The sequence below is a fragment of the Vidua chalybeata genome, chromosome 15 (genome assembly GCF_026979565.1).
Source record: "Vidua chalybeata isolate OUT-0048 chromosome 15, bVidCha1 merged haplotype, whole genome shotgun sequence".
NCBI lineage: Eukaryota > Metazoa > Chordata > Aves > Passeriformes > Viduidae > Vidua > Vidua chalybeata.
In genome coordinates this window covers 10421478-10433376 of record NC_071544.1, presented here as the reverse complement: position 1 = coordinate 10433376, position 11899 = coordinate 10421478, and the positions used below count along the sequence as shown (strand labels likewise).

Sequence of the window (11899 nt, the reverse complement as noted above, 5' to 3'; positions counted from 1 at the left end):
GCAGCTTCTAAATGGTTTCTCCCCTCATTCGCCGTAGGGCAGCTCCTTTTAAATGCCTCCCTGCTGTGGGAGCGGCTCCTAAATGCCCCCTGAGGGTCGCCTCTGCTGCCTGTGCCACTTCTTTCTCTCTGAAGATGGACTGGGCCCCACATACACATATTTTGTGTTACAGTCATTGATGGACTCTATTTTTTTATTATTACTTGGACCTTGGTCGTTTTTATACTAGCAATGAAAAATGTCTTGTTTTAATTTGTTTTTTGGGGGGTGCGGGGTGGGGAGTGTCTTGCTGATCTGGAGTAAAAACTGGGGAGGGTTGGGGGGAAGTTCCTTTGTTGTAAGGACTCGATGCCTGGATACTACGTTTTTTTCTACAAAAGCTACTCGGATCCCATGACTGACTTTTAACATTTCTGTAAAGGAGGAAAAAATGGTTTTTACGTTTTTTATTTTTTAAATAAATCATTGTGTTCATTGACCTTTACACGTCTAATTTTTTTTCCTAGGATCAATTCCGCACGGTTTTAGGGCTTTTCTAGGTTTGAAGCAAGTGTTCCTCTGCTTTAAAATCTCAGTGTACTTAGAGTAGTAAATATTTTGTTGCCAGTAAAGGTCCTAACTGACTTTTTTTGCTAGTGGCTTTCAAACACTCGACAGAGAAATTTTTGAAGTACTAATCCATGGATGTGGTCTGTTTTTTAAATACTCGTTCTCACTTTGGCAGTTTGTGTGCATCCACCATCTTGTACTAGGCAGTTTGACGTGCTGACATGGTTGGTCAGTTTTTTCTATAGGACTTTTCCATCAGCGTATGTACTGTGTAGTTTTGAAGAAATAGTTTGTGTTAAGCATGTGCTTCATTCATATAAAATGTTCAGAATTTCTTATTGCTTAGTTTTCAAGTCCTTGGTTTGTCTGTGTGTGATTCCTTCCAGGAAAGGGTCGACATTTATCCCTTCTATTAAAGGCATACTTGTTTTCCTAGCCCCGGGTTAACAGATTTCACTCGGAACTATTGTCCTTCCTGAAAGTTCCCTGAGAACTCTCGCAGCAGCTCCGTCTGCTGTCAGGATGGCAGCCCCGTGCTGTGGGCTTCCTTAAGGCAGGAGTAAAACTGGCTTGCTGACGATTGTACCACACTTTGGAAGGTTATTTTATGCCACTAGATGACTGGTGTAGAATGCAGTGACATCTGCATGTGAATAAAGATGGGGTCCCTGACTACTGATTTGGTGGGGGGGGGGGGAAAGGAATGGATTTGCAATACCTGCCTCAGCACGTAATTTAACAAATAATAATTGCAGTTGCCCACATTTCAGAAAGTGGTGATCTAAACTGGGCAAAGAGCTCTGAGAAGTGAGCCAGCAAGTGTACCAGTAACATAGGTGCCAGTTGTAAAGCAAAGATATCTGTGTAGTCTGCTTGATTAAAAAATGTATATTTGTAGCCCTTTCACGCAATAGAATTAAAGTTTGTTGTTTATTAAAAAGCATAATGTTTTAGGGGAAAACTGCCTTCCTGCATAGAAATATAGAATAGCAACGTTTATGGGTTTATGGATATCAAATAAAAGATTTGAATTCCTTATATGCTTGAGTGAGAGTATGTTGTGGGGCATGCATTTAAAAAGTACAAAGTTATTTTGACTTCAGGTTTCTAAGCTCTTGGAATGCTGATGTTTCATGGGACTGCATCATAAAAGCTGCTTTTTGCTTTCGTCCAGATATGCAAGATATTAGGCATATGATTCCCACTGATTCCACTGAAAAGTTAAATGTGTAGGGCTTGGTGCTTCTGGGCTGAAGAATTTCGAATGGAATATCAAGGTATTGTTACCATTTGTTATCAGTCTAACTTGATTTAAATTGAAATGAGCTTCGATGTTATTAGAAGTGAAACTGCATCACCTTAATTGCCTTTGTGAGCTTAAACAGGACAACTGAGAGCTGAGTTTCCTCCTGATTGTGGTTGTTTATGGCTCTCTTTTGCTTAGCTGAGCTTTTATGAATAGGTTCCAAATAACTTGCTGTTTGCAATTATATTGTAAATTTTCTATCTCAAAAGCCTGTTAATCACTGTTGTGCACCAGCATCTCTTATACATTGTTGTAAGTCAATTTCAGAGTTTGAGTTTATAAAACACTGCAAGTGCCAGCTCTTGTCCGTGCACAGCTTCAGGTGGTTTTATTTCGGCTCACTGGACTTGAAGGCTTTTTGCACTTTACAACTGTGTTGGACAGTCATCCTTGAACTTCATTTGAAGCCCAGTTTTCCTGTTTTTAGCTGAAATGAGCAGCAGAGTTCTAGGTCTTGTGTTAGTTTGGGGGTATGATTTAGTCTTTGCAGTGTTGTTGCCTTAACCTTATGAAGGAACAGCCTGGCTTGCAGAGAAATGGTTAAATTCACTTTTGTTGTCTGTCTTGTAGTTTGATTTAGGAAGCTAAAGGTTTGTGCACCAACTGTAGCTTTACAGTGTTTTCATATTATGTGCTGTGACAGAATATGTTGATACTAGAAACAAGTAGGTTTTTTAAAAAGTGACTTTGTGAAATCTGACAATTTGGCAAGTGCTATGCTGAAATGTGCTGTTACCTGTGTGCAGTAGTCCTTGTAGGATTAATGTCTGCTAGGACAAAGAGCTGATCCCAAAAATCGCATGTGGATTAGGGAGTAGGGTGCCTCGTGTCGCCCTCAAAAGATTGTCACCTGTTTAACCATGTTCTCTGGTGGCTTGAGCAGGTGGCACCTGCTCTGTGACCCCTGGTCTCTTGGGAGTGAGAACTTGTGACCCTGCGGGTGACATTGGAGAGGATCCTGTGAGCACAGGTTGGGGAAGGGGCAGCAATGCCAGGGTGTACCATGGAATACAGAGAAGTGCAGATCTGTATGGGTTGGCATTAAAGACACTGTGACTTCAAGACTTTTGGAATATAAACCTGTTTCTAGTACAGTTCCTAGTTATAAGAGATTTGTTGATAAACCTTTGCTCATGCGTTTAAAGGTATTTAATGATTTTCTGAGCCCTGGGTGGATTTGTTTGCATAGAGGTGCATAGGAAGAATTGAGCTGAAATAAGGTGGATAGCTGGCATGTAAATAAGTTTGTGAGTTCACAGTTGCTTTAGGAAGGTAAGGAAGATAGAAATAAAGTAACTCTACTTTCCTGTTCCTTAGTTTGTAGTTGAGTTCTGAAATTCCTATGTCTAAAATTATCTTGATAAGTTAATGGCCTTCTGTTCAGGACCAAATGTTCCATTGTGTTGATGTCACCTGTGAGAAATAGAAAATAAGAGCAATTAGTTTGCTTTCAGCATTTAATAAAGTAAAAATGTAGTAGTTTTCTTAAAACACAGATTTTTTTTATTTTTGTAATCTGCATGACCAAAATGGAATTTACAAACCCAAACTTTTCAGACTACAGTGTCACTGAACTCAGTGTGTTGTGATGTACATACAGTTTTTTAATAGTAATGGGTGTTCATGTCTGCTCTAAAATACAATTTGTTCTTGACTTGTAAATTTTATTTGGCTAATAAAACTAGCCTAACTTACACTTTCATAATACTGATTACTACTGCATTAAAAAGAAACATGCTAAACATCTGTAAATGTAGTGCAGTGATACTTGCACAAGTCTGTGGAAGTACCTCCCACATGTTTGTTTTAACATCAGGTGCTGGAAAGGTGGCTTAGAACATGCTAACAGCTCAGACAGCTTCCATGGCAGTAAATCTCTGTGGGTCACTGGTGGTGTGACACACTTACAAAATAAAAGCTGTGTTTTGTCCTGCAGGCTTCTGTAGTGTAACAGTCCTTACCCTCCAGGACTGGGCAGGCTCTGGTGGTGTGTGTTACAATAGCTGCAGTCCAGGCTCCAGTAGTGGCTCTGGCAGTCCCGTGCTGCTCCCAGGGGCTCAGCCCTGCGGGGAGGTGGGGGTGTGAACTGACAGCTGGGCACTGACAGGAGGTGTGCCCGAACTCTACAAGATACTTTGCACATGTGGACTTAATGGCCTGTGAAGGAGAAATTCTTAAAATGGCTAAAAATGTAAAGTTCTCAAATGCTTTATGGGATGGGGTTTTGCTCCTACAGTCTGTGAGAGGGTTGGGATTCTGATAGAAGGCAGCTTATCCAAACCTTTAGATTAGGATTGTTTGACCTGTTGTAACTACTATGCATTAGTGTTTATCATGTAATCAACAGTTTATGCCACATTTATGTGGTTTACTTTGTTACGGACCTTTTACTTTCTGAGCTATTTGGAAGAAGGCATTTTCAGTGGTTTTTCAAACTCTATATGGGTAATACCTTGGATTAATATTAGGTGATTAAAAGTGTAACACCCAATTTTTAGTCTTTCACACTAGCCAGAGGCATACTTTGCAAAACAATGAGTTATTTAACATGCATTGCATAACTGATTCTGTGATCTGGTGTATGTGTCCCTTAAAGATGCATTTTCTGCTTGTTATTTTTGTATTTCTTAATGAATAAAACAGTTGTATTCCTGCTTCACTTAAAAATGTATTTCACAATGCAAGCACACCACAAGGAGTTCTGAGCTAGCCTGAACATGCACAATTTGCTTTTGTTGATAGGCATTTTTTAGGTCTCCTGTTGAAGCATTATTGCTCTGTTATTTTTGGAATGTGCATTTATACACACAGACATTACCTCTACTTCCACGTACCTTTAATGAGTATTTATTTGTGCTGTAATGTAAGCATTACTATTGATGAGTGTCAGATGTGTATTTCTCATTACAAGATGAAAGTCTTCCTGCTATGTGTGTTTTTCTGGGAATTTTGTATTATTTACCTGTATATGAGGACTTGTAAAGGGCTGATAGAGTTGGGTGCTTTTCTTGTTGCTGTTCTCTTTGACAAATGCTAGTATTTTTACCTTCTCTGCTCCCACAACTCTCACCAATTTCTCTTATATATAAATGGGTGGAAATAATCACTTTTGAACTGATACCTCTTGTTCATATGGCTCTCAGAGTGTTTTAATCCTATAAAATCTATGTTCCCCTTAAAAACATCTCTCTGGGAAAATGGGTAGTGGGAACCCTGAAAGAACAACAGCTGTAAAGCTGTAGTTCACTGCAGAAGAGAGCCATTCTCCAGATTTTTCTATTTCCTGTATTACCTGCTGAATAGGCTGAACAGTTAAAAAGATGGTACAGTTGAGGTCTAGACTGTAGCAAAAGAAAAAAAAACAGCCAGCTTAAAAACCAAAATTCAAGTACTGTTCTCTGTGGTTCAGCCTTTGCCAGTAGGAGTCCTAACCTAAAGCTGCAACAGCATTTTTTAGAGTACATTCTGAGTGTGATTAATCTTGGTGTAACTTTTTTGCTAAAAGTCTGAGGCAAAGCTGCAATGTTGCCTGTTGTTGTTACAGTAAACGTCAGGTTTAGAGCCCTGGCTATTCTCAGATTGTCAGCCATCCAAGGAACCAAAGCTCCTTAACTTGGAAAACTAGATGTCAAGCCCAGGCAGACTAATAATGCCATCTGTCTGAGGCATCTGGATATTAACCTTCTTAGCATGATGCTTACGGTTTCATTCCCAAATGCTTTCTCAGATGGAAAATACACAGATTTGAAAGAATAGCTCTTCTTTTTTTAAAAAAGAATAAAAATTGGGCTGTGTTGAGCTGTGTATAATTTTGGTGCATATTATATTCATCAAACTACTATAAATACCTCTTTTCATGAGTAATACAGTGAGGAATCTATGCCAATTTAGAAGGGAATTACATTTCTGGCTGGAAATATGTCAAGATGCACATTTGCTTACCACCATCAAAATACAATCACTGATTAACATTGCAGAAAAATTCCTTAGAAGCAAAATGAGCTGACCAATCTGAAAGTACATAATTTGTTCAAATGCTACTTTGTACCATGGAATTGCCAACTGGTTTGTCTCACAGAAGCCCTGTTCTCCTGGGAATGCTCTTTGAATTTAAAGACATGCAAAGCCACACATCTGAAAACACGCTGTCAGTCTGTAATGTAGTCAATATAAAAGATGAGTACCATCTCAGTCTCTTCTGTCATTTTTGTAATTTTTGTTGCTTTCTGTAGCATTACAATGGATTTTCCCTCTCTTGTAAGAAAACCTGCTTTCCACAAAACCCTGGGGGGAAGGAAGCATGAGTGTAGTCACTGCAGGCACTGCCTGGGAAGGAAAAAGTTCAGGAATACTGAACCTGTTTGCAGCCCAGGCATGGATTAAAGCAATGCTAGGTAAAATGCACAAGTAGTTTGGGGCTGGAAGTTCATGTGCTTTTTACTTTTTCTCTGTGGATCAATAATCTTGTTTTTTTACTGTACACTAAACCAGCTCCAGTGGGAAGCCTCCCTCTCCCAGCCACACACCCTGATGAACAAATTGCAGCATGGGCAGGGCATGGCCCTGGGGGGAGGCTGTGCTTACCTTGTTATAGTATACAAGCACAGCACTATCAGCTGTGTTTTGAAATAGTTTACTCCAATTTCATCCTCCAGATCCCCTCCCTCCTCAGAAGGGATGTCCTCTGGTTTCGGGCTCACTGGCTCTTCCTGGGCTGGGTCACAGCATTGTGAAAGATTCCTGATGCTAAATCCCCGATTCTCTCCTTGTGCTTATGTAGTACCTCTTCAGGTTTTAGTAATCTTTTAAGTTTATTGGGTAACAAATTTGGCCAAAGTCCTTCACTGTGATATTTCATTTGAACTTGTTTGTTTTCTTTCCACCACTGCTGCAATATTGATGCTCTGTTTGTTGGAAAGAGCTCCTTTGAGACCTGATTGTAAGGTCAGGACTTGCCCAAGATCACTACTGGACTGCAGGATGTTTGGAGTTGTCATTGCCAATGCCTCTTGCATAGGGTGGTTAGCAACTGCATTCTGCAAGGGTAGTGCCAGCTTCCTACTGTTACTTTCATGGAGGAGTGTCCTCCTGAAAAAGAGAAATGCCCAGGAGCACAAGGGGCTCCAGCCTTTGCAGTCAGTGTGCCATTTCCCTCTAAGCCCATCCCTCCATTACTTTCAGCAGTCTTAAATGCAGGCAAATAATTTTTTCTCAAATGACATAATTTAGATGTTATGAGAATTTTCTTTTACTCAACCAGCACCAGTTAAAACCTCAACTTCCTCTGTGTGGTATCAATTTTACTTTTAAATCTTTGAGGCGTGAGCTTGGCGATGAATCAGCACCACGTGTGTTTTGGAAATGTTACAATGGCTTTGGGTGTAGGTGGTGGCAACGGGGAGCCCTTGTTTTTGGTATTTTGGGGAGTCAGATGAGAGGGAGTTGGGAAGCATCACCTTTGAAAGGAAGAGCTGGGCTTGTTTTATTGCTGGAGCTGCTCTGTGCCAAAAGTGTTGCAACGAGCTGATGCCATGCACTCTCTAATGCCTTTTTAAAGTGTGGGTTTTTTTCTTTCACAGGGTGCACTTCTGTGTGAATGAGAGGATGGGAAAGCTGAGCCCTGAAAAGCACACCACAAAAGTCGAGTAAGTGAACAGAAACCTGAGCCGAGCCCCTGACATACAGTTCCCACTCTGAATAAGCTATGGAATATTGAACAGAAAAAGAGGTTTGCCCAGAAAATACCAGGCAAGATAATGAAGGTCAGTCTGTTACCTGTGAGGAAGATATGCTGCCTGAGACAGGTTTTTCTGTTCTGGTAAAATGATGTGTCTGCAGAAACAATCCTGTCTAAATTTTTGTGTACGGCATCTGTGGATTTCACTCATTTGTGTTGATGCTGCTGCACATTATGTTAAAATATGAGGGTGGTGGGCTGTGTTTCTTGGCTTTTGTAAAGAGCAAGAAATGAAATGTTTAAAAAAATTCCAAGAAGAGAGCAAGTCAAATGAGTGTACAGGGAATAACAGTAACAAGAGACTTGGGTTGTGGTGTTGAGATCCTGAATGGGAATGTTTGTTTATGCTGTTCCCTCTAAATTCTAGTATGCAAATATTAATTAAGCCATACATCTTTATGAAGCATATGGATAATTTCCCCTTATTACAGAAGGTAGTAAGGAAACATTAAGGGTTGTATTTTAAAGATGAAGAATCACATTAAAATTTTATCTTATTAGAAAATTTTTGGTTTAAAAAATCCCACTTTTTGGTCCATACCTTAAACTTTTTCTCAAGTTCAGTCTTTTTCTGAGCCTGTAGCAAGAACTGTACACTCAGTAGTACAGACTAATGAGGCAGAGAGACTAGGTAGCATTTAGGCAACTGAATACCAGCCTTTGCCTTTGTTCTAGTGCCCACAAGAGTTGTTTTTATAGCTTTCTTCCTGATTTTTTCATTTTGAGCACTAAATTCTAAACAATAAAATCAATCTGAAAATCTTCCTGCAGATCTCTGATAAATATGTAATATGACTGCAGGGCAGGAAGCGTGTGCCTCTGACATAGGTGACTGCGAGTGACATCTGTGACTGATGCTCCAGGAAAGAATCAGGAGAGCAGCAGGAAGAGCATTTTCAGCTGGTGGGTAACTGCTGTGTAGCTGAGCAGTGGAGTGGCTCATGCCCCAGAAATCACAGACAGGGGTGAAGATGCTCAGGGGTCGTTGCCCTAAAGGTGGTAATGTTATTATGGAATTGTTGCAATAAACCCACTATTTGCAGGAATTGTGATTTATACAAAAGACTAAAGGAAAACAATGTTCTGAAGCTGGATTGTGCTGGCCTGCACAAGCAGGAGCACGGGAGTGGGATGTGTGCCAGCAGAGGGCCACAGCCCGGAGTGCCGCTGGAGAGGCTGGTGGCTCCTGCAGCACCTCCACGTCCCGGGGGAATGCTGGCCTGGTGCTCCAGCCCCTGCTCTACCAATCACAGGCTTTAGAAAACAGCGCTCCAGTGGGAATCTCTTACTGCTTCAGCTGCCAGAACATCCCTGGTTCCAGCCCTGGGAAAGTCCTTACCTGGGAGGTCTCCCAGAGCATCCTTTGGAGCCTTGTGAGAACTTGGATTCCTGTGAGCTGCTGCAGTAGGTAAATTGTAGCTGCTGATCTGGTTTTGTTACTGAATTCTAGCAGCAGCTGGGCAGCAGATACCCTCAGGACTCCTCTGCTGAGGCATCTCCATCTCCAGGTCCCTTGGGAGGAGTACCACCTCCAAGTGACTGCAATTGGCCTGGGAGCTACCAAGGCAGCTATTCCAGCAGATACCCTATATATCGCTTTTCTTATATTAATATCCTTAGAGAGCCTTTTCCAAGAAAGCACATGGTCTATATACAGATCTATCTAAATGAGTATCTACTTAATTAGGATGACAAAAGAAGTTTATTTAGAAGGGACTCCTGGAGGTGATCTGGTCGAAAGAACCCTCAGGACCAGCTTCAGGGTGAGATCAGTTTGGTCACTCAAAGATAAATATATATACCTAATATATGCATTGAAAAAATAAATATGTTTATGTATATCAACAGATATTTTTATCTAAATATCCGTATCTCTAAGAAAACAGAATGAAAAATAATTTAGGTTGTGAAGATGCAGCTTTAGAAGCTTCTGTGAATGCAGTGTTTTATTTACACCTTTCCCAGCTCTTCAATGCTGAAACCACAGATTTTTGAAGAAAGTTGATGAATTATTTAGTGGAAGATATTATGCAACTAAGCAGGAGAGCTGCTAAAGATAGGAAATTGCTTGATATGGGTTTCTGGAGGCTGAACATTGGTATATACCTGGAAACAGGTATGTACAGGGGAGTGAAGTGTTCCTGAATTGTTTGCACTCTGTCCAGGCTGGATGATCCAATGATTCTCTACTCTTGCAGTTTGCCTTGCAGAACTAGGAAGGATTTTTCCCAGTTTGATGCCATTTGCTCTCTGCTGGGTTTTTGGGAGGTGAAGTGACCTTTTAGGCTTCTGCAGAGGCTGTGGAGATTGACAAGGTCAATTGTAGATTGAAGATTGTATTTGGCTCGTCATATAATTAAATTCTCGTAAGCACTTGGTGTCCTTTCCTTATAACCTCAGCATTAAACCAGCTGCTGGATTTTGGGCCAGGAGAGTTTTGGATCAGATTGGTAGGGATTGTTTTTATTCCCTCCCTTCATGCCACTTTTATTGAAGAAATTCCTTGCTGCTGTGGAGACACTGGCAATGCTTTTCTCTCCCGTCTCCCTATGGCTCCTTGGAATTGGGGGTTTTGGTCTTTCACTGCAGATCTGAAAATTGTCACAGGAATCTGGAAAGGTTTTGATGGGCTGAGGGATGGTGGGACTGGCTGGAACAGGTGTTTTAGGGACCTTTCTACTCTGAGAACTGGTTATATGGTGTTCAGTGGTCAAAGGTAGATTAGATGTAGGAGTAATTTTCGACTACTTGAGACTAGGAATTGTTGAAAGAAGCTGGAAAAATTCCACCCATCAGGTGTCACTAATTCCTTTTAGCTGAATGCTTTATCAAGATGCCAATCTTTGCACTTAAAAACAAACAAGAAGTTTTTGTCTTGGAATTGTTACCAAGTCATGATTATTTTGCAAGGTTGCTGTAAAGATAATCTCTGATTACTGGAACATGGTTTTGTCCCACTCCAGAAGGACTATTCACTGTTTTGCTTGTCTGTCACTGTACCTTTCAGGATTTGTAGAATGCAGTGTACGCAAACCTGTGGGGCAAAGCATATAAGAAGGTGTTGCTGGTTTGATTCAATTTAGGTGCTTAGCTCCCAGGTTGACTGGAGTGAGATGTAAATTTTAAGGTGAAAGCCCAATATTTTGTTATTGAAAAACTTTGTGTTAATAAAAATACACAGGCACTTTGCAGCAGTTTCAGGACTTGCTCTTGTATCTGGAATTTTTGTGATTACTGAGGGATTTACTCAGAGGAAAAAATCTCTAGCCCTTATTTCTGAGGTGAATTCTACTATTTTTATATAGTTCCCTTTTCTCTGGTTTGAGCTTGTGTCTTGCAGTTTTGCATGTTGTGCATTAACAGTGTAAGACTGGACATGGAGAAAGTACTTGAGGATCTGAATGTTTTAAACTGATAGTGTAACAGGATTCTCTAGGGAAGATGAAGGAATTTTACCTGAATTCTGTGTGAGGATTGACTTCATGGCTTTATCTTTATTTCTTCTTTTATGGGTAGGCTGCCAAATGGTGTTTAAATAGCAGGACTCTCAATCCCCATGTGTCTTTGATAAAGTCCTTTAAGTTTCAGGTGTGTTAAGTTTTCTTACCTGAAGAATTAGGGTGATGAGTAGTTAAGATTCTCAACAAGCTTCTGAAACCCTCCTGTAGAAGGCACAATAGCATCTGTTCAATCATCATTGCTGATAGGTTTTGAAAAGATGTATGAAACTTGGGCTGAGGATATGGCTTGAGGAGAAACATACAAGAATCAGGTAATTTTATTTACAAAAGAGATGAAATGGCATCTTCAAAGAGAAATCTCTTGATACTTCTAGTTATCTCTTCCTTTTGCACAAGAACATTTTGTGAATGGATGAGTAATGAAGAAGGCAAATGTTTCTTGTCTTTAATACAATTAGCCTCTGAGGCCTCGCTGATGTAGAATACAACTGAAAAATTATTTTAATAAAATGAGGGGGGCGGGGAAAGATTTATGTAGAACTCTGTGCATTTGTATCAATTGGAATAAAAATGACAAATGTAATTTAGTTCAGTCCTTTAGGCTAAAAAAGCACCTGCAGTGGAGAGGGACTCATATTGCCTATGCATGGTGTATTTGGCCTGATAGATTGCATAAAGGACAGGAAGGCTTTGATAAATCGGGGAACTGGAGGCAAGATCCCGCTTTCTGCGGTGGGAGCGGGGAGACTTCGGAGGGCTGGGACTCTCTCCTTCCTCACCATCACCGCTCCTCTCCTGCGCTGCCCCGTGCGCGGGCTTCACCTCGGCACTGGGGATGTTCAGCCG

General features: G+C 40.7%; 1 protein-coding gene across 4 annotated transcripts in view; it reads left to right on the top strand.

Moving 5' to 3' along the window:
* LOC128795807 (kelch-like protein 3) overlaps positions 1-11899 on the top strand; it is a 62413-nt gene that overhangs the window by 1580 nt on the left and 48934 nt on the right. For 3 of the 4 annotated variants that reach the window (XM_053956868.1, XM_053956867.1, XM_053956869.1), the window contains exon 2: positions 7435-7500. In XM_053956868.1, coding sequence (XP_053812843.1) covers positions 7435-7500 — 66 coding nt within the window. Of the gene's footprint in view, positions 1-7434; positions 7501-8478; positions 8496-11899 lie in introns of those variants that run through there. The other variant, XM_053956872.1, reaches the window with a different exon arrangement.